The 23,307-nt window shown below is 42.9% G+C and overlaps 1 protein-coding gene across 1 annotated transcript in view; it reads left to right on the forward strand.

The window, feature by feature from the left end:
* Positions 1-14,216, forward strand: part of CMYA5 (cardiomyopathy associated 5) — a 64,463-nt gene extending 50,247 nt beyond the window's left edge. Inside the window, exons 11-14 of the mRNA XM_011934328.1 lie at positions 4,407-4,540; positions 6,422-6,521; positions 8,887-9,060; positions 13,356-14,216. Coding sequence (XP_011789718.1) covers positions 4,407-4,540; positions 6,422-6,521; positions 8,887-9,060; positions 13,356-13,602 — 655 coding nt within the window. The 3' untranslated portion in view covers positions 13,603-14,216. The remainder of the gene's footprint in view (positions 1-4,406; positions 4,541-6,421; positions 6,522-8,886; positions 9,061-13,355) is intronic.
* The last annotated feature ends 9,091 nt before the right edge of the window (positions 14,217-23,307 follow it).

Here is a 23,307-nt window from a genome sequence, read left to right on the forward strand (position 1 = left end):
TAAAATGCCCCCCTGCCCCTCTCTCTCTCTCTGTCTCTCTCTTTCTGTGTGTGTGTGTGAGTGTATGTTTATTCACTCATGTTTTTTGTAATAGCCAATACAGTAATTTCATTTTTAAAACTAGGTATTTTATCATCTGGAATTTATCTCAGTAGATTGTGTGAAGTAGGAAATTGTACTTTTTTTTTTTTTATTTTAGTATGGCTATCTAGCTGTCCCAACAGGAAAACCCATCATTTTCCCTTCTGATCTGAAATACTTCCATTATTATACACTCAAGAGACTATATGTTTGAGTCTATTCCTGACCTTTATAATCTGTCTATTGATCCATCTATTTATGCCCCAGGACCATACTGGTTTTATTATTATAGCTTTATAATTTAGAATTCCTGGTAGATTAGGTTGTCCCTTCCTGACTTTTTTTTCTACTTTCTAGTTTATATTTTATATGATCTTTAGAATCAGGATGCATAGCTTCCTCCATCAGCCTGCTCCTGATGATGTGTTATTTTTAGAGATCATGTTAAATTTATAGATTAACTTAGGGAGAATTGAAATTTTTATGATGTTGCATTTTCCTATCCAAGAACTGATATGCCTTTCCCTTCACTCAAGTCTTTTCTTGTGTTTCCCTCAGTAGCATCTTAAAAAATGTTCTTTATATGGATCTTATATCTTTATATATTTTTATGTCTGTCACTATTCTAAATAAGATTTTTCATTTTATCTCCTATCTAGTTGTTATTTGTATATAAAGGCTTTTGATTTCTTGTATCAGTTTTATATCTAGCCATCCTACTGAATTCTCTTATTATGTGAGTTTTTCAGCTGATTTTCTTGGGTTCTCTAGATAAACGGTCCCATCATCTGCAAATCGTAGTAATTTTACCTCCTACCTCCCAATGTGTTTAACCTCATGTTTCTCTCTGACTTAATGGGAATGCTTTTAATATCCCCCTTAACCATTATGTCCCCAGTTATTTTTTACTTCGTAAAAATCCTTTTCAATTCCTACCATAAATGATTCTCACCCCATTGTCCATCTTAGTCATGGCAAACTTTCCAGAATAAAAGGGCCCAAGCTAGAGAGGCTATCCTCACAGGCATCAGCTGCTGAGGGCTTCCACTCATTTGCCTCTGAAACAACAGAGAAAGAGACCATCTCTCATTCACAGGGTAGCCCAAGGCCTTCTGAGGAGACAGCGAGTCTCCTCTAAGTCATTTCTCTCTGCTTTGCAGCAGTGGAGCTACTAAGGACGAGATGAGCAGGTTGAGAGGCCTCTGAAGGCTGCTGGGCACAATGCTCTGTGATAAGTTTCATCTCCACTGGAGCTTATCATCCACCAGCAATCAACTTCATGGCTGCTGCTCAGAGGCACTAGATGCTGCGCTGCTCACTGCCCTCGTGTCTCTGGGACCTCCACACATAAAGCCATCTCTTTCCATTGCACTATGGCGCTTGTAGGGAGGAGCCCACGATTAGGGCCCAAAATGAGACCATTTGAGTCAAATTTCTAATTGTCTTTCAAATTTTATTATTGGCTGTAGACTTCCAATCATAGTCACGTCAGTCATGTTATTTACTGGTATAAAATCCCTCAGCACCAACAAACTATCATGGCTTCATTTGCTGTCTGATCACTCACCTTAGTTTGGGTATTCTGTGAACTTGAATTCTACTGCAAACTATGCAATGCTTGTTATAAGTCATATGGACTTAGTTGCAATTATGACAGATTTTTGTTTCTAAAATTAAAAAAATCATAATCTCTGGAAGAGTGCTACTCTTTAGATCTCAAATTCCAGAATTTTTGAAGTTCTGGTTAGGCTAAAACTCAGGGACAGCTGACATGAAGACTTTGGTGACATCTGAGTGGAGTCAGAATAAGCAGACAAGGAAACGAACCGTTTGTTCTAACCTTTTTTGCTTTGTTCTTGGTGCTTGAGCATAAGATGGCAACTTGTAAACAACAAAACACCACCACATTTCGTATTACTTTTGTTTGCATGCCTGCTGCTTTTACTTCACAGATTCAGTGAGGACATTGTGCACATTTGTCAAATCTGCCTGACCTGTTTCATGCACTGAAAGCAGGACAGATCCCATATTTTGACTTCAGTACCATGTGAACCTTTGTTCTTTAAATGAGCAATGAGACAGAGCATGCAGTTGACTATATATGTGGAATTTTCTCTTTGACAGACTTCATCATCTTAAGGGCAAACACTTAACTAAAAAAGAGTATCCTTGCTGTTTAACAACTGTGTTGTTATAAAATGAAGCCAGTGTGTTCTCTTTGTCTCTAAAGCTAAAATTTCCCCACCAATCCTTGTCACTTTCCCCCTTCCCACTCCCGCCTCCTCAACAAGCCCTCAGAATAACAGGCAGAGACAGGGCCTGGGCACATGATAAGTGATCAATATGTATTTATTTAGGGAGCGAATGAAGTCTGAAATTTAGTTCAGGCTAAGTATGCTTAGTGAGACAATAATTTTGTTACTAATCATAATTAATGTTCATTTAAAACACTTCTTCAGTCATCGATTCCAATAAGATAAGCAATACATCTACCCCAGAATAATATTCTAGATGTTAGTCAGAAATTACATTCTCAATCATAGGACATGGTTTTCCATTAATTACTGAAGCCTAATTAGTTGTCAGTGGACATGGGGCTCAATGTCATTGATCCAGTCTGAGTGTATCTAAGGACAGTCCTCTCCTGAGGGCCTGGTCGGGTGATCAGTTCTAAAATAACAACCAATATGATTTGAGGAATTTGCACTGACCTTTTCCGGACACGGGCACTAAACAGCAGTTACACAAGCAGGTCCAGAGTGCTTCCCTTGCCCCTGCCTTCTGAGGAGCACAACGTAAGTTTTGTCCTTTTAGACATGGAGTCGGGGTGGGGTGGTTATTCTGTACAAATGTTTTGCTTTTAAGAAGTTTGAAATTAGTTTGTTTTCTGGGTCAAGAACACTTTTTCTTTTTTCTGGCTCTCCATGTTATTCTCTAAGACAGGTATTAGGAAGTGAAAGAAGTCAGCAAAAGTAGAAATAACCTGGAAAAAAATTCATCTGTGGAACAGTGACCACTCTTTGATTCTGGTGCTTTTGTGGTATATTCATTAATAACAAAAAAAAAAAACAAACCAAGACAAAAAACCCTGCCCTTCTGAGAATGAACATGAAGGCTATTGTAGTATTATATTCATTGACACTTATATCTCCTGGGAGCAGGACTCTGGCTCTCCAGCACCCAAGTTAGGAACTTTCGTTAGCGAGGAATCTAACTTGTAACTCTAAGGACTCTCCAAATGGAAGTTTAAAGAAAGAGCCCTGCTTGCTTTTTTTTTTTTCTTAATTCATGCTCTAGGCTATGATATCAAACAGATTAAAGAGAATGGGAAAGAAGCACAAAACTATTCTAGCTTGTTGGCAGATTCAGAGAGCTCCATCTTCAAATCCAGCAAGTCCATTTGTATTAAGTGGTGAGGCTGTTACAGTGTACTTGCCAAGCCCACTGCCAATTAGACACCACTATCAGCATTTTTCTTTTAATTTAAATAGGCAGTTTAGGAATAGCAACTTTGAGGATTTTTTTTTTTTCAATTAGAATTCTCTTTTCTTGCCAAGACCGAGTTTGCTTTAAAAGATTTGGTCTTCTAGCTGGGCAGGGTGGCTCACACCTGTAATCCCAGCACTTTGGGAGGCTGAGGCGGGTGGATCATGAGGTCATGAGATCAAGACCATCCTGGCTAACATGGTGAAACCCTGTCTCTACTAAAAATACAAAAAATTAGCCAGGCATGGTGGCAGGCACCTGTAGTCCCAGCTACTTGGGAGGCTGAGGCAGGAGAATGGCGTGAACCCGAGAGGCGGAGCTTGCAGTGAGCTGAGATCACGCTGCTGCACTCCAGCCTGGTCGACAGAGCGAGACTCCGTCTCAAAAAAAAAAAAAAAAGATTTCATTTTCCTTAAAGATCTTCAGTTTCTATTAACTTTGATGGCTTTAGCATGATGATCATGTACAAAATCATCGTAGATTGGTTTAATATCATCTTAATCCAAAAGTGCCCTCTGGCCAAAAATTGATAAAGAAAATGCTATATTCTTGGCGATTCACTAACCACAATAGTAGTCTGTTTTCTGAATTTTTTTAAGTGTCTGGTTCTGTTCCAAAGAGTGTTCTGGAAGGCACATAATAGAAATTATTTGATAAAGTAATCTTAGTGGACAATGGCCATTTTGTAGGATCTGGCTTGCTAATCCAGTGGTCATAAAAGGGGAAGAAAATAAGTTATTTGTTGTTAATAAAAGATGTTCATTCACTACCAAATTGAAATAGGAATCATTTAGCACGTGGCATTATATTTAAAATTATTATTTTCCTCTTGTATTTAGATCTTTCTCTGGAATCAAAGGACTCCAGCTGAAAGTTAACCTCCAACCCAATGATAACTACTTTTTCTACGTGCGAGCCATCAATGCATTTGGGACAAGTGAACAGAGTGAAGCTGCTCTCATCTCCACCAGAGGTACTTTCTCCTTTGCACACAGTGAGCTATTTCCAAGCGATTCCTTCCCTTCTACCCCTCAGAGAAGATGTCCTAGAGGGCAACTTTATAAACTCCCAACCTACTGTCAGTGGTAGGTTTTTGTCATGAGGACCCAAGGTTGGTCAAAGGTCAAGATATTTCTTTTGTTTTTCTGCTTTACAGGTTCTCAACCTTGGCTACCTATTAGCAATCAGCCAGGGTGCTTAAAAAATACTGTTTCCCTGCCTCCACTCCTGAAGATCCTGATTTAATTGATCTAGAGATGGGCTCAAACATTTATGCTTTTAGAAATCTCTCTAGATGATTTTTTTTTTTTTTGAGACAGTCTCAATCTGTCACCGAGGCTGGAGTGAAGTGGCACAATCTTGGCTCACTGCAACCTCTGTCTCCTGAGTTAAGTGATTCTCATGCCTCAGCCTCCCGAGTAGCTGGGATTTGGCATGTCCACCATGCCTGGCTAATTTTTGTATTGTTTTAGTAGAGATGGGTTTTTGCCATGTTGGCCAGGCTGGTCTCCAACTCGTGACCTCAGGTGATCCGCCCGCCTCAGCCTCCTGAAGTGCTGGAATTACAGGTGTGAGCCACCACGCCTGGCCTCTCCAGATGATTTTTATCAGACTCACAATGTGTTATAATTTGTGGGTATGGTGTGTGTATATGTATGGTAGGTTGGGGTTGTTCTTTGAACTCTGTGAACAAGTTACCAGCCTTGTTCTGTTTATTCTTGATGCCTGACACATAGTTTGTGATAGTTAATGTTTGTTGAACGAATGACCAAAAGAGTAATTCAAGAAAGTAATAAAACTATTCAGTGACATTTTTGGGAAAATACCTAGATGATGCCAACAAAAAATGTTTGTCTCTTCAATTTTTGTGAAAGGAAGTGAGGAATGGAAAGAGGATCATTTTCTTATCTTATCCTAGACTCAGAGCTGGCACAAGGTTGAGTGGGCACAACAAGCGATCTGCTTACCCAGCAACATCTTGTGCTTGTGCCTTGTTTGTGACATAGTCAGGGCCAGCCTGATGTTTACGAAGAGAAGATGCGAGGGCTGTCCTCCCAGCAGTGTTCTCCCCGCAGTCCCAATATGGTGCCTGTTCTTCCATTGTTAGTCTCTCCTTTAGGTTATACTGGTGCATCCCCCAATTTTTTCTTCTCGAGATGGGGTGTTGCTCTGTCACCCAGGCTGGAGTGCAATGGCACGATGTTGGCTCACTGCAGTCTCTGCCTCTTGGGTTCAAGCTATTCTCTCGCTTCAGACTCCTGAGTAGCTGGGATTACAGGTGCGCACCACCATGCCCGGCTAATTTTTTGTATTTTTAGTAGAGACAAGGTTTCACCATGTTGACCAGGCTGGTCTCGAACTCCTGACCTTGTGATCTGCCTGCCTTGACCTCCCAAAGTGCTGGGATTGCAGGCGTGAACCATCTCACCAGCCTGCATCCTCAAATTTTAATATGCACACAGATTTCATGACAATCTTGTTAAAATACAGATTCGAAGTCAGGAGGGCTACGGTGGGGTCTGAGAGTCTGAAATTTTAACTAGTTTCCAGGTGATGTAGATGCTGCTGGTGCAAGGAGCACACTGCACAGCAGGTGAGCACTGATAGCCGGTACCCCTCTATTAGTGGTATAGAGGTGAGGACGTGCCTGCGGCACCAGCTAGAGGTAACCAGCCACCAGCATCCACGAAGGCCTTATCATGAGTGAAATTTTCAGCTGTGGATCTGAAGACACTGCGTGGGGGATTTTGATGTCAGGGGAAAGAGAGTCTAGGGTCTGAAATGTGGGGCTTAGCTTAGGAACAGCACTGGCCCTCATGGCAATGTTTTAATCCTCTTTTCTCACCTGCAATAGGAACCAGATTTCTCTTGTTGAGAGAAACAGCTCATCCTGCTCTACACATTTCCTCAAGTGGGACAGTGATCAGCTTTGCTGAGAGGAGACGGCTGACAGAGTAAGTAGAAGAAGAAAGCACAAGTGAGCTGATGGCCTGGCAGTAGGATCTTAGTGTGTGTCACCTCAGGATGGCCTCCCCTGAGCATATTCATGGTGCAGTGAACATATCGGGATGTGGTCTCAAATATCAGTGTGTGCACATCCACACTGTTCAGCTGTGGTTCCCTACTGAGCAATAGTTCATCACTTGGAGCAAGTGTCAATATTTTTATTGGAAATATAAGCACAGATGGTTTGATTAAAACATTGGCTATTTAAGGTATGATCTCTGGTTCAGTGGGGGGGAAAAAGGGTCCAGTAATTCTTTTATTATTTTTCTATAGCAAACCAGATATTTTATCAACCTTCTTGAAAAGGCATAGAAGAGGCTGGGCACAGTGGCTTATGCCTGTAATCCCAGCACTTTGCGAGGCCAAGGTGGGCAGATCATTTGAGGTCAGGAGTTCGAGACCAGCCTGTCCAACATAGTGAAACTCCATCTTTACTAAAAATACAAAAATTAGCCAGATGTGGTGGTGCATGCCTGTAATCTCAGCTACTTGGGAAGCTGAGGCAGGAGAATCACTTGAACCTCGGAGGCGGAGGTTACAGTGAGCCGAGATTGTGCCATTGCACTCTAGTCTGGGAACAAGACTCTGTCTTTAAAAAAAAAAAAAAAAAAAAAGGCATGGAAGAGAAGGACAGTTTATTGAGTTCCTAGTTTCTGGGCCACAGAATCTTGCTCCCATAGTAGCTGCTGCAAAAGGAAGCATCAAAGAAAAGAAGAGGCAAAGGTGGAGGACCAGGTGGGGGAAACTGCCCTGCAATTTGCCTACAAGCTCTGGGGGTTATTTTGCAGATCAAAATGGCAGAATGGGAGAAGGTATGTGAAACTCTTGAAAACCATAACACACATGAAACACAGGCTGCTGATGGTGCTGATGCGCCCTGGTGTCGGTGGCTGCCAGGTGCTCCCAAGAAGGCACTGAGCCAGCCAGCAATGACTTGCACTGTTTCCCTGTCACATTGCTACTTGCTTGTCAGGCTCAGGTGTTACCTGCTCCTGGTTCTGGCCAAGGCGTCTCTGGACCCTGGCACACTTTGATCTTGTCTGTGGAAAAGAACAGATAACTTGTGGGGTCATTTGTCAGCCACTTCATCATTGTCATCTTCGAGCAGCAGCCCCATCCTGTGCATCTTTGAATCCCTCAAATCTAGCATGGGGCCTGGAACATTGCAGGTGCTAAAAATATACAAATGAGTGAATTCAGGGAAAAAAGAGATTTAAGAAATAGATTGAGCTTTTCTGTCTTTTGGATTCCTCAAAAAATCTAAAAGAAAATAAATAGACTGGAGGAGGGTAAGAGTTCACAGATAATAACGGATGATAACTATAATATGTTTTATAGAATTTTATTTATTATTAACCTGAAAATTAGCTCATAAATATCAGGCAGCTGGGCTTTGCTCCAGAGTGAGGGCTTGTCAGTAGCCACCTCTCTGAAATGAGGTTGTTGAGTAAAGACATGAAAAGTGAAATACATTCCGTTGCATTAATCATTTTCTCATCTGTTAAAGGGGAGAGGGAGAGGTGCTGACTGAATGTTAACGCTGCTTAAATTAAAAATGCTTCCTTGCTGTCTCAGCCATTTCCAAGTAAAATTGAGCAATTCTTGCAAACAAGGTCACCCATCAGCAGTTGAAAGTGCTTTTGGTTCATTTCACTGAGGTGCTTATAAAAATAGCTAAGGTGAGACAAAAGGAAACCTTCAACCAACCTCTTAGGGGCACCTACTACAGTTCAAAGAGGCCAGAATCTTACAGACTGTCGACCGCTAATCACACTCGGTTAATTCCACACTTGGCTCTGGCCAGCACTAGCTGTCTTGTCATTTAAGAGCTGCACCTCATTTGGTGGCTGTGTCCTGCAAGGTCAGGAGGCATAGAAGTCATGGTTAAGGTTTTGGAGATTTCTTTTTTGCAAGTTTTGGAAGAAAACTATGCAAATTATGTTTCCTACCTGCTTGCCTTGTATTTATGAAGAGAAGTCGCCTTACAGGCAGAGACTGCAGCATTTCTTTTTGTCCTACCGTTGTTCTAGTTATTTCCTGATTGCCAGCTCTTTTAAGAGATGCAGCATACAACATGCATGTTGTATGTATGTGACTGGAAATATGTCAAATGCCTGTTGAGAGTTTGGAGAGTTCTGTGGTGATCTGGTTAAGGTTAAGGATACAATGAACAAAGAGTATCTTTAGTTAAATTCCAGCAGTTTCCAAGGACACTATCCTTCCTAAAGTGTGTGAATTTGTGAATATTTACACTCGTGAGATATAGGCTGGTGATTCCTGCGCTAAGCATACTCCGATTGACTTTGCCCGCAGAATCCCGTCAGTGCTGGGTGAGGAGCTGCCTTCCTGTGGCCAGCATTACTGGGAAACCACAGTCACAGACTGCCCAGCATATCGACTCGGCATCTGCTCCAGCTCGGCCATGCGGGCAGGTGCCCTGGGACAAGGGGAGACCTCATGGTACATGCACTGCTCTGAGCCACAGAGGTAAGCTGGAGCCCTGCCCCTCCCCACTTCATCAAAATGTTATGCTTGGGTGTCCAGGCAGGGCTCTCTGAGGGACCTGATAAATAGCACCCACTTCCATGCCCAAGTTCTGAGCCAACTAAGAAAGAAAACCAGAGTCAAGTATATGGAGATGAAACTCTGACTCTGATTACTGAGGAAGCTGATTTTAGAGTGTGTGAATCATACCTGAAGAGGGTTTCTTATATTAAACTCTATTAGGAGGCAGACTTACCCAACCAGAGCCCGGGCCAGGTCAGCTTCCTTGCTCTGCAGGGCAGAGTTGGTGCCTGGAGAAGCAGAGAAGGAGGTGCGTCTCCATGGTAGCTAGTGAGTAAGAGACAGGGAAGAGGGAGGGGCTGATGGGCTTTGCATCACAGTTTTTCCTTCTAAACTCACCACAGGGTGGAGAGAGACCACAAGGGTAATGCTAAAAGGAGTCCCTCCACAGAGAAGGAATCAACAGGAGTGAGGAAGAAGAGGATCTCCAACATCTCCCCCGACATTGGTCCATATCAGGGGTTGGCAAACTATAGCCCATAAGCCACATATAACCTGCTGCCTGTCTGTGTAAATAAATTTGCAGAAACACAGTCATGCTCATTTGTTTATGTATTGTATTACACTACAATGGTGGAGCTGACAGATGTCTGCCAAATCCTAGGATATTTACATCTGTCCCTTTATAGAAAAAGTTTGCCAATCTCTCTTCTATATTACCTGTATTGTTTGGTTGGTTGATGTGAAAAAGCCATTAGCCTGTGTTAGTCTCAGAGCGATCAGACAGGTATATGTTGATCTGAATATGCTCACAGTATGGTTTAATAGAAAGAACACTGGACTAGGAGCCAGGATTCCAATTTTAGTTCTGGCTCCATCCTCAATTAGCCTCCTATTGACTGTTTGCCATAAGTGGGTTAACCCTTTGAGCATACCTTATATCATCTAGGTCAGCAGGGGACAGTAATGCCTGGCTTGCTACCTTTTGGGGTCATGAGGATCACATGAAATCAGGTACAGGGAAGAGCTTAGGAACAGTAAAGTATCATACAAATGTGAGGCATTATTTAAATGTAATGCTTTAAAAAGAAGCCTTCAATGCTTGCAAGTTCCCAGAAAAGGCCCACAGATTGGGATTTTGCATATCTCTGGCTGCACATTTCTCCCTGCATCCTGCTTGACAGTTTGATTCTCTGAGATGGTTCATAAGGACACCATCTCCAAGCACTACTTAAAGTCACATTTCATCAAGTCAGAGCAATTATGATTAATTGATATTCATTGCTGTGCAATGCTTAAGGACCCAGCCCCTACCCAGAGTTGAAATCACTCAAATTCAGTTTACAGTTAGTAGATTCAGAACTGAAACTGCATATTAATTTCATGAAAATGTCCTTACTCAAATCTTTAAAAAGCCCACACCAAGGACTAACCCCCAATAACAAATTCCTAGACTCTAGAAAACACAATTGTATATTTTGTTGACAAGTTCAACCTACAGCTTTGGCCTTTGGCTCTTTCAGGCTTGGAGTGGGTGCCATAGATTCTGGGAGAAAGAGTGTGTCCCTTTGTGTGGTCTCAGCACAGAGAGACAGGGTCTTGGGGCCCTCATGTCATCCTTCGAGGGCTTCACCTGGGGCACCCTGGCCTCTGGGACTCTGAGAGTGCTCCTGTGGCAGCCCCTCCTGTCTTCTACTTTTTCTGGTTTAATGATTTTAAATCAACCCGTATTACTCTTGATTCTACTCACAGAATCTAGGCTTTCAGATGTCACAATTGGAAAGCAGGTGTGAAGATCATCTCAGGAGAGTCTGCTGGTTTCCTTCCTGTCCATTCCTAAACTTGCCATGCTAGCTCAAGGCTTCCGCACCTCCTCTGCAGTTTCAGCAGCAGCCACCCAGCCTGCACCCTCACTTCTAGTCTCTACCCATTTGCAACTGGGAAATATTTCTAAAACATCATTTTCATCATGTTCCTGCTTTTTCTGCTCAAAAATCTACAAACATCTATAGTGGTGTCAGAACTTGGGTGGGACCACCTGCAGGACGCAGTGAAGAGGGGCAGCCAGAAAGAATGTGGCCAGGCTGGGGCAAGGAGCCTTGAGGGGAGTTACCACCAGTGTCCAAAGGGGTCTGCGCTGAGTGTGGGCCAGAGGTGGGACTCAAGGGAGTAAGGGTCCTCAGTCCACCAGGGGGAGGGGAAGCAGTTCCCGGGTCATGCAGGTGTTCAGAGCCAGGCTTCTGGATGATTCCTGTTTGAACAGAGACTAACCAGGTGTGCTCAGCCAGAAATAGAGACAGAAGCAGGGCTGGTCAGGTTCTGCATCCTACGGAACTGGTGGAGACAAGGATTCAGGGAATACCTTTCCCCATTTGGCCTCCTGGGTAGGGATTGGCTCAAGGAATGACCAACGCTGGGCCTGCAGGGACAGGGGACCTTCCAAGCAGGGGAGGAGAAATGACTCATTTAGGCATTTAGAACCCTCCAGACCAGCGTTATGCAATAGAACCTTCTGCAATAATAGAAAAAATGGTGCCACATGTGGCTATTAAACACTTGAAGTGTGGCTGGTAGGACTGAAAAGCTGAATTTTAAATTTTGTTTAACTTTAAATTTAATGGAAGTGGCCACACATGTCTAGTGGCTACTGTGTTAGGGCAGATCTAGAGCCTGGCCCCTGACTGACTTATCCATGTAACATCCGAAAAGTCACCCCCGTGTCCTGTCCAAACCCAACAGGCCAATGGTGATGTTCTCTACCACATACGGGCTTCTTCGGCCACCTCACCATCACTGCTGCTGCCCTTACTGTGTGGATTTTTCTCCTTCTTTTTCACCTATTCAAGTCCTGCCTGTCCTATCTGACTGAGTGTGAGCCCATGTGCTCCCAAAGCCTTCTGTAAGAGCCCAGCTCACACTGCCAGTCCCCATCATTGCTACCTGAAACATTTAGTCTGTCCTGCAGGTTCCAGAACGTCATAGTGTTCTGGCATCTCTCTCATTAGCAAAGCGTTGGAAACGTCCTCTATCAACTCAAAAGTCTCACTTATCTCCCCACCACCATGAACCTCTGCCCTTCCACTTGAGCTTCTTTCTGCAATGAAGCTGCCAACTTGCCATCCCCTAAATACTTACACTTGAGCTTCTGGGCCTTAAGACAGATGTTGCAAGTCTTGAAGATCCTCAGCCCTCCCTGCCAGACCCGTCACTTACCCAGACTCTTAGGTCCAAATTGCCTTGGTTTTGCTGTGCTCCCACCCCTACAGCCTACAAATCCATAGACCTTTCCCTCATCTCTCTTCTTCCATCTCTCATTCCATTCTTTCCCCTACTTTCAGGGCCCCATTCTCAGTTTTGAAGACTACTAGGAGAAAACCCCAAACTTTCTGGTCAGCACTTTCTCCTTTCCAGCCTGGCCTTGAACCTTTCCCTTCACAACCAAAACAGGTTCATTAAATGTGTCTAGTAAACACTTGACGATCTGTGCCCTGAGAGGTATTCCCAGCTATGGTCTGAGTTTCAAGTGTGGGCAGTTTTTCCTTCCTGCCCCATACAGTATGGGACCCCAGAGGGCAAGGACAGTATTTCATGCCCTTTACATCCCCCAGAGCGCCTAGTAAAGTGCTGGATACACGGATATGTGCAAGGAATAGTTGTTGAGTTGAATTTGTCTGAATTAGAGAGAGGAATCAAAGGCAACTCCTCTGGCGGCAAGGCTGCAGAAAACCTTGAGAAAATGAAAAGGAAAGTTGGTTTGGGGAAGGGGGAGTGGAAACAAAGGATGAAGTTGGCAAAAATAATGAAGTATTTCTTAAACTTCATAAAGGCCGTTATGTAAGTTACCTATAAATTTTTAAAACTGTAAAATTAATACATTGTATGGAAGGCAAGCCTGTAGTACTTTTAAAAATGCATGGCAGCCTCAAAGGAGTTTTATTCAAAAGAATGACATGCCATGAATGCGGTAGTTAAAACATGTGGGCAACTGGGAGAGAATTAGAATGTGGAGAAAAATCACAAGGGAGGCATGTTGGCTATTCTGGGACTGCCTCCTAATGTAGAAGGAACAAAATTATTAAACATGCTCATCTGTTGGGATGAGCTCTGCATTTTAGCATCTAGAAGAATCTAGAGAAAGTATTTGGGACAGCATTATTGCAAGTCCGTATTGTGAAGTGGAGTCAATAACTGAAGAATTGGTTATTCCCAAGTGACTTTCCTTATCAAGGTCTTTGAGAGTTCCAGAGTTTTACGTTTCCCATTCTCTTTCATTTCAGATACACATTTTTCTACAGTGGTATTGTGAGTGATGTTCACGTGACTGAGCGTCCAGCCAGAGTGGGCATCCTGCTGGACTACAGCAACCAGAGACTTATCTTCATCAACGTGGAGAGCGGCCAGTTGCTCTTCCTCATCAGGCACAGGTTTAATGAGGGTGTCCACCCTGCCTTTGCCCTGGAGAAACCTGGAAAATGTACTTTGCATCTGGGGATAGAGCCCCCGGATTCTGTAAGGCACAAGTGATCCTTGGCTTTCAGGATTTATAAGAGCAGTGATTTAAATTTGGGGGTGGGGGGGTCTGCTGTTCATTCCTTTGGGTGCTATACATTATTCAAAAAGTCTCCCACACATTTGCACTAATGATGGCTGCACACGTAGCAATCAGCACGTGAACAAAATCAATAAGAAAACCTTGACTTTACAGAGCAGTGTGTGAGTAAACAGAATGAAAACAACAACCTTCACTCTTTAGTTTATATAAGTTTGAGTTCTTTCCTAAATTAAAAGGTCTGCACTTGAGTTGGGAACCAAAAAGAGAAATGGACTTCCATCTGTTTTACTGGTAAAGGAAATTCTCTGATGGACAGGTCAGAGTGAAGGAAGGTTGTGCTGGTAAGACATCTCCTCTGACGAAGAGACATGGACGCTTTCCACAAAATGTCACCTCGCTGCACTAAAGGATGATAATCCTAATCGTTAGAGAAAGTGTTTTAGCTGATTTAAATTTATAATGAACTCTTTTGTAATAATGTATACTGTAGAACATGAGTCTCTCCTCCCTAAAATTTTAAACGTAGAAAAGTGCTATATATTAGAAATTTCCATTTGTTAAATAAATGGTTAGAGTCTATAAAACCAGTCGTGTTATGTGAACTTACTCCATGTAATTTACTGGTCTGGCATCTCTGGAGCAGGACAAACTGCAGAGTAAAACTCATCACACTTCAGTACGGTGCACTACTATTGGTTTTCCTGTGAGAATTTTACACACACAAACACTTTAAAATCTAATCACTCTCAGACCATAGTTACCGTCAATTAACAGAAGCTGGGAATCTATTTTTACTAAAACTAAGTGGTCATTTTAAGATATTATACTGAATCCCTGAAAATCTTTCTTTTTCTTTTTCTTTTTTTTTTTTTGAGACAGAGTCTTGCTCTGTCCCCCAGGCTGGAGTGCAGTGGCCGGATCTCAGCTCACTGCAAGCTCCGCCTCCCAGGTTTACGCCATTCTCCTGCCTCAGCCTCCCGAGTAGCTGGGACTACAGGCGCTCACCACCTCTCCCGGCTAGTTTTTTGTATTTTTAGTAGAGACGGGGTTTCACCGTGTTAGCCAGGATGGTCTTGATCTCCTGACCTCGTGATCCACCCATCTCGGCCTCCCAAAGTGCTGGGATTACAGGCTTGAGCCACTGTGCCCGGCCTCTGAATCCCTGAAAATCTTTCTAAAATATATGTGCAAAGTAGATAAATCTAGAATGTATGTCAAGATGATTGTGCTTGTCTTCTATAATGTAAATGTGTTGATCATACTTGTAGTTTTTAAAAAACACTTTACAACTTGAATTCAGATGTTTTCTTTCTTTTTTCTTTTCTTTTGAGATGGAGCCTCACTCTGTCACCAGGCTGGAGTACAGCGGCATGATTTTGCCTCACTGCCTCCTAGATTCAAGCGATTCTCGTGCCTCAGCCTCCTGAGTAGCTGGGACTACAGGCATGTGCCACTACAACTGGCTTTTATATTTTCTTTTTTAGTAGAGATGGGGTTTTGCCATGTTGGCCAGGATGGTCTTGAACTCCTGACCTCAGTTGGTCTGCCCGCCTCGGCCTCCCAAAGTGCTGGGATTACAGGCATAAGCCACTGTACCCGGCCCAGATGTTTTCTTGAATTGAGAAAAAATATCCTCCTTTCTGAGTATATTCTAAAATCTCTTGTTTAATAGCTAGAAAATCCAAACTGGATCTGTAGCTGCCATACTAGAGCCCTTGGAGGCCATCACCGCCCAGATTGCAATTCCAGCAGTTTCTGGCAAGATGGAGTCTTGGTGAAACTGGAGAAGTAACTTGCTGCTTTGAGGAGAATGTTAGCTTCACTTTTTCAATCCTTGAAAATGTTATCCTCAGGTTCTGACTACTCAGCCACCCATGGTCGTTATTACTGGCTGCTTTTTTGTTTTGGTTTGGTTTTTTGTTTGTTTGTTTTTGGTGTGAATGTGTAACCACATGAATTTTAGAATTTGTCTCAGTTTGGGTTCCTCCAAAAGTAGACAAACTTCAAGACTCAGTGCCTAGGAGGTGATTCCAGGAAGAACATTTGAGGAAGTGGGTAAAGTCACTAAAGGACATGTGTTATGAGTGGGTTATTACCACTGTGGGCAGCTGGGCTGTCCCGTGCTGGAGGACCCTCTGGAAACCACACAGAATGTGCCAGAAGCTGGCACTGAATTCCTGTCCAACCCCTCTTGTTGAAGATGGACTGCAGTCATTCCCATCCCCCACCTTTCCAAGCTGCATTTCCTGGTCCTGAGAAAGCCCTCATCAAGAGTTAATGAGAAATCCAGACACCTGAGAAGGTATGTCGAAACCTGTTTAACGCAACTGCGCATGCACCCTCACTAGCCGGGGGTGAAGGGGACCAAGTGCCAGCAGCATCTGCCATCAGGTTGGAAGCAGTTCTGGTATAAAGGAGAAAACCACCATGATGGGAAGAACTAGGTATGAATTTTGATTGAGCCCCTAAAAGATCATTGCTTCGGGCAGTTCAGATCCTATAGTTATGCCTTTTCTCAGGATAATTATAAACACCAGGTTAAATGAGCATGTGGAATAGCACAGCATTTTGTAGTTTATATGACATGACAAAGGACTCCAGAAATCCTCTAAGTACAGCCCTCCACTCCCCAGTGAGTGACCCTCCTGTCTCTGACTCTGTGGCAAGGGGACGATGGAAGGTAGGGCTCTGGGGTCAGGAGATCCATGTGTTAGCTTCTATCTGCCAAGTGATGGGAGATTTCTTGTTGATCCTTGGGCATTATTCTAGTACAGACAAGTAGAACTAAATTAATATGATTTCCACGTTGTATTAGAGAATTGTCAAGCAATGTTTTTCTTCCTTGGCCCTTCTCTGATTTTCATTTCCCTTCCTTTTGTCCTTCCTTTTCATATAACACAGAGCCTCAGAGTGGGGGAAGGAAGTCAGCAAATTTTGGTCAAAATTGCTCTCCTGGAAATCTGTCAATGATGTTTATTAATTTAATAACAGGTACAGCACATGAATTCTGTCTTTTAATCCTCATCAAAACCTTGCAGAATAAAAATTGTTGCCATTTTATAGCTGAGGAAACTAGTCTCAGAGCAGTGAAATAACCTTATTCAGGCACAGCTGGCAGGTGGCAGAGTGTGGATTTAGATGCAACTCAAATTCTGACGTACGACTAGAATGATTATATTTTGCTTCATTCCTTACATAGATCATTTCCCCACATATATGTGGTGTGTGAGAATTGTGTGTGTGAACACACATGCATGCATATATAGACTTTCTCTTCCCCCCGGAACTGACTTCCTTCCTAAGCTTCTGTTTTGTTGTTGGTGCTGTCATAACTCTTGGAAGACATGTGGTTACTTTGATTTTTATTTCAATAGCAATGTGACCTTAATTCATGTATGCCCAGCACTATTTTCACATGGTTGTTTGAGAGTTCAGAAGAGTCTGTAACATTCTGTTTGTGGAGAAAATACTTTTATCATACATGAAACACAATTCTGCTTCTAGAAGATATGGGGTCAAAATAGCTTGGGGGGGGATAAATGAGGATTAACACTGGGGTCATTCTCTGTTTGCATACACATCTAGCAACATTAGATGGACGTATTCTTTGTTAAAGTCGGAAATATTTTTCTATTGGAGCAAACCAGAACATGTTCTTGTTGTTTTTCTGGAGGTACTTCCTCAAAGTCCAACAGAATTAAAGTATTGTACCTCATCACACACTTACTAAGATGTGTGCTTAAAGTCCAAACACAACACTCTCCCATCAGAAGCATCCTTAAGGCCTCTGAGGGCTGTATCTGAAGACCCTTCTCATCCTCACTGTGCTCATTACCCATTAATCATCTCAAGTGTTGAGTTGCTGAAAGAACCCACAGTTTACGCAGGACTCAGTTTACATTGGTGGAACAGCTTTATGATAGGCAGAGGAAACAGTACGCCACACACTGTCTTCCCCCCAGAAGGATAGGCTTGGAAAGGGGTCCTGAGATCTCAGGCGCAAGCCTCACTGACCTCCCACCACTGGGTTGCACAGTGTGCACATTGTCTCCAGGCCTCTAATTACCAGCAGTGTATGTGTGTTGCAGCTTGATGCCAGGGAGCTCAACTTTCGTCTGTGGTGATGATGGTCTCTCATAGAAGGTGAGCTGGTCACAGATACTTTCTAGCTACCTGATAGGCATAACCTTTGAAACTCACTTTCCTTGCTCCCGCAGGCTCCACCAAAACCAGGTGCAACATCAAGCCAATGATTATTACTGAACAGTGCTAACAGGCAGATACATCCTACTCTGAAACAACTGATAGATCCATGACGTAGAATGTCACTTATTGCCAATTAATAGATTCCATGGGCTGGGCACAGTGCGTCACACCTATAATCCTTGCACTTTGGGAGGCTGAGGCAGGCTGATTGCTTGAGCCCAGGAGTTTGAGACCAGCCTGGGCAATGGGGTGAACCCTGTCTCTACTAAAAATACAAAAAAATTAACCAGGTATGGTAGCACTCACCTGCAGTGCCATGTTCGTGCCACTGCACTCCAGCCTGGGTGTCAGAATGAGACCCTCTTTCAAAAAAAAAAAAGGATTCCATGTCATTGTCCGAGCGTCAGTAACTCTCTGGATATGCAAATTGCCAATTAACATCAGGTGAAATTAACTCATGCTAAGCACTTCTTGGCTTGAATTCCTGAGCCCAGCTGCTAAGGGGTGTTTCAAGAATACTATTAGGAAGAGCTGAGTGCCTCTGCTGCCAGTAGCCATCCTCTTTAGGTCCCTGATTTGGTGACTTCTAGGGCTAGGGTGTGAGTACAGGCACATCCCTGAGCTGAGTGAAGTTGGAGTTGATTTCCACCCCCTCACAGTACTCCTGACGGAACGTATATCCTGAGCTGTTTTTAGAGCAGGAGATCAATGCGTCTCATTTTCCTTCACTACCCTCAAAGTATGCCTCTCTTTCATGTACCCCTGTTTTGGTGTAAGAGAACTGTCTTTCTATGCTGAACTTGTTTTTACTATTAATATCAATAATTTCAGATCCCCAAGTAATATATGAACTTTGTAATAGTTTGAGAATAGTTAAGAGAATGAGGACTATTTGGCTTGGAACAAAAACATCTTAGGGAAGGATATAAGAGGTCTTCGAAGATTTGAAGAGCTGTCACATGGAAGGAATTACCCTTATTTTGATTTTTCTGCTAAGAGCAGTGGGTAGAAGTCCCACCAATGGGTAGAAGTTGAGGAATTCAGTTGAAGAGAAGGAAGAACACCACCCATCAGTGACAGCTGGCTAAGGGGCATGTTGCTTAGTGGGTTATGAGCACTCAGGCAGAATGATCAACTGTCTGGAATATCAAAGAGTGGATTCCTGCTTTGGGTTCTAGATTGGTGGTATTTAAATTGTGTTTCTGGAGTACTGGGATTCCATGGAGGTGCCTGACGTTCAATGTGAGATCCAACAGGAAGGCCAAGTGGGCATAAATTCAAACCCCTATCTCATTTCATCATGGTAGCTCAATTTTTGTATGTATTACACATTGGGTTCCATATTATAATTTATTTGATAAAAAACCTTCTATGGTTAAATAATATTTGAAAACTAGATAACCACTGAGATTCAAGTCTGAATATTGTGACCCAGGGTGACCCCAAAGTCTACAAGTCTTCCATTCTTTCAGGGTCCCCTTTCTTTTACTATTTAAATACTGATGTGATGTTGACTGCAAGACATTCTGTTTCCTATCCCAAATTTCCAAGAATTCCTGTAAGCAATTACATTTTTCTGGTTAACACCTCCGACCTCCTGCTTCCAAATGCTCCTTCTCACCCCTAGCCATCTCATCATTACTTCTTAATGCTCCCCTAGGCACATTTGGTCTGCATCATCCCAAAACATGGACATGGTGCTCCTTTGATTCCTTAAGGCAATGCTAACACAAGGCTGCCATTGTTAGTGGTTAACATGGTTTTTGTTGAAGACTTGGGGTGACTGAGGGCAAGTTTTCATACATAAAACTTCATACATAAACATGAAGCTGGCTGGAAAACATCCAGCATTGTGAGGAACCCCTTCTGATCTTCACCCCATTTTCCTGCCATGTTGAACAGACTAACTTCTCTTTATATTATTCTGTAAGTTTTAGCCTCTGTTCAAGCTTTGGTTTTTCAGAGCAGGCAATGAAATTAGAAAACACCAAACATAAAAACACCTCTCCTACCAGTATAGACATCTTTTATAATTTTATGAAAGCAATATTTACACCCCTTATCTGTGTCTCTGCTATCCTTCCCAAGTGTTAGGCTTCTCTTTGCAGAACTAAAAGGCACATTAAAGCAATTCACCCAACCAAAGCACATTCCTCTCCCCAAGATGAATTTGGTCATTACCTCTGAGGATGGTTTCAGAATCCCCTTAGCATCTCCCTTTTTGTGGTTTTCTGTAGAACTAGCCAATGATTGAAAATTCTTTTTCAGCCTAACTGGACTTCATTTTGGGTTGCCCTAGTACCATGAAGGACTTTACGCTTTGAAGGATTTCAAGGAGAAATGACACTCGTCTGGGGTCAACATGCTACTTTAAGATTTTATAACTTAGGGGGAAGTGGGTAAAATAATTAAGAAAAAGAAAAAGTGGTGAAGGAGAAGCACCAATCATTCATTCAGCACATCTGTATTTGTGTTTACTATGGGTTGGCCACCATTTAGGCCTTAAGGAAATGGCAGTCATTAAATCAAACAAAATCCCTGCTCTCAAGGAGCCTGCATTCTAGTGGAGGAAGACAGACAATAAATGCAGGTATAGTATGTCAGTGGGGAATAAGAACTAGGAAGAAAAATACATCAGAGAAGAGAATAAAGAGTAATAGGAAGTACCAGCTGGGCACAGTGACTGACACGTGTAATTCCAGCACTTTGGGAGGCTGAGGTGGGAAGGTCACTTGAGGCCAGGAGTTTGAGACCAGCATGGGCAACATAGTGAGACCCTGTCTGTATAATAAAATAAAATAAAGTAAAATAAAAAATTTTTAAAAAGTAATAGCAGGTAGGGGGTGCTGTATATTTTAAGTATGATAGGAAAGTATCTCTGATAAGATAATATTTAGATAAAGAGCTAAACGAAGTGAGGGAGTAAGTCCTGTGGAGGTGTGTGAGGGAGGAGCATCCCATGCAGGAGGAATAGAAAGCATAGAGGTCTTGAGGAAGCAAGATGCGGGTGCATTAGAGGAAGAGTGAGGAGCCCAGTGGGGCTGCAGTGGAACAAGGGGGAGAGCATGGTAGTGGCTGCAGTCCAAGAGTAGCAGGGGATGGGTTCACAATGGCCTTGAAGGCCAAATAAGACCTTTCTGTTATATTCTGAGTGAGTTGGCAAGAAGTTATAGTTGCACTTTGGGAGGCCAAGGAGGGCAGATCACGAGGTCATGAGATCGAGACCATCCTGGCTAACATGGTGAAACCCCGTCTCCACTAAAAACACAAAAAATTAGCCGGGCGAGGTGGTGGGTGCCTGTAGTCCCAGCTACTCGGGAGGCTGAGGCAGGAGAATGGGGTGAACCTGGGAGGCAGAGCTTGCAGTGAGCCGAGATCACTCCACTGCACTCAAGCCTGGGTGACAGAGCGAGACTCCATCTCAAAAAAAGAAAAAAAAAAAAAGTTATAGTCATGAGGAGCAGATGCCATGGCAGTCAAAGAATTGGCTTTTCTAGTGTTTGAGTATCATGTTTTTCAATATCAAATAGGGGATTTTATAAGGGCCCCCTGGGCTGGCGTTTTGACATTTTCAGCTTCTGCAGAGAAGCGCTGAAAGGGCCCAGTGTGGGTGGGAGAGAACAGGCGTTCTTTGTCTCATTCTCTGCTCTGTCCAGGATCCCTGTGGCCCTGCTCACTTCCTGCTTTCAAGGGGAGCAGCTGCTGCTGACTGGTTGCTATTAGGACCAGCCTAGAGCCAAACTGAGGGAAAAAAAACCCTGCTATTTTACCCAGGCTGACTTTGGGCTGAATTGAGTCTGTCCACTATGAAACGCTGGCGACCACCAAGAATGGAGAAAAATACAGGCACATTGAATGTTTCATGTCTTTTTAACTGTGTGATTTTACAGTTACAGAGAAGATGAGATAATGACATAATCTAGGGAGGCTGTCTGGCCAAACAGGCCTCATATATGTGCATCTATGTGTGCATGTGAGTGTGTTTATTTCATATGTGTGAGCATGTTTGTGTGTATCTATGTGTATATGTGTGTGCACTCATGTGGGAAGGTAGAAGGGTGGAAAGAGGTAAATTATCATGACAATTCAGGGATGGTTTTCCCATTGAAGAGTCCAAAACTGGACTTGGGAGAGCTTTTGAAGGTTGTCAGATCCATGGTATTCAGTCACATTAATCAAGCTCACAAAAGACTAATTAATAATTCAGAAAGTCAGTTGCTTAATTTATAGTGAGAGATCAAACTGCCAAGGGGACTGGGGAATGCCTATCTGCTAGTCAGGGGATTCTCTGGCTAGGACCCTGAGCTCCAGGACCTACAGGCACCCACATTTGGGGCTGGGGTGCACACACTGCTTGAGGCTGCATACCTGTCAAACTCCACATGCTCAAGAGAACAGAGGTGTCTTCACAAGGGAAGCCTGTGACAGTTAAAAGATTGTTTGGTGATCAAGGCAAGGCATGTGGATGGTGTGAATGGCCAACATGATTGAACTGCATGGCCGGCCATGTGGCCCAGATAGTTGGTTTTGCTGGTCGGAGTACTTTCTTCCTGCATCAGCACTGAACTTCCCTGAGAAATCTTGATACTTTGCTGGGGTCTATCTATTCAGTCTGACTTCTTACATTCACAATTCCTTAAAAAAAAGATGTCTGAGGACTATTTCCCAGCCTATAGTTTTCTTTTTTATTTAGTCCATTTTTGATTAGATTTCTGGGCCCTCCCCCTCCTGCTTTTGATCTGAAAACTATTGTGCCTGTTATGGTAACCCTTGTGGATGATAGAACTTCATTTATTATGTGAAGATCCTACTAACTTAACACTCAAAACAAAACCATTCTTGCAAATGCATATGTCACATTTCACCATCTCCCATGGGTTGACTACAGGTGGGAGGAGGAGGACATTTTCATTCAAGGATTTGGTGTAATTGATGAGAGAGAGCAGTTCAGAACAAGAACCACTTGAAGATCTGGGCTGAGACATGGCTGTGCTCCTTCATATCTATGTGTCTTCAGACAAACTGTTTAGCCTGTCTTAGAGTCATCATTGTAAAATAGGAATAATACTTGCTATGGTTTGAATGTGTTCTCTAAAGGTTGTGTTAAAAACTTAATACCCAATACAACAGTGTTCAAAGGTAAGACCTTTAAGAAGTGATTACGTCATGAGGGCTCTGGCCTCATGAATGAAGTAATGTCACTATCTTGGGAGCAAGTTTGTCATTGTGAGAACAAGTTTAGTATGAAAGTGAGTTTGGCCCCCTTTTGCTCTCTCTTGCGAGCTCTTTTGCCTTTGTGCCTTCTGACATGCAGCAGTATTGCTGCATGATGCAGCAACATTCTTGCTGATGATGCAGCAAGAAGGCCCTCACCAGATGTGAGCCCTCAGTTTTGGACTTCTCAGCCTCCAGAACCAAGAGCTGAATGCCAATAATTTTAAATAATAATTAATAATAAATTTTTAAATTAT

Source organism: Colobus angolensis, unplaced genomic scaffold (genome assembly GCF_000951035.1).
Source record: "Colobus angolensis palliatus isolate OR3802 unplaced genomic scaffold, Cang.pa_1.0 Scaffold134, whole genome shotgun sequence".
NCBI classification, from domain to species: Eukaryota; Metazoa; Chordata; class Mammalia; order Primates; family Cercopithecidae; genus Colobus; species Colobus angolensis.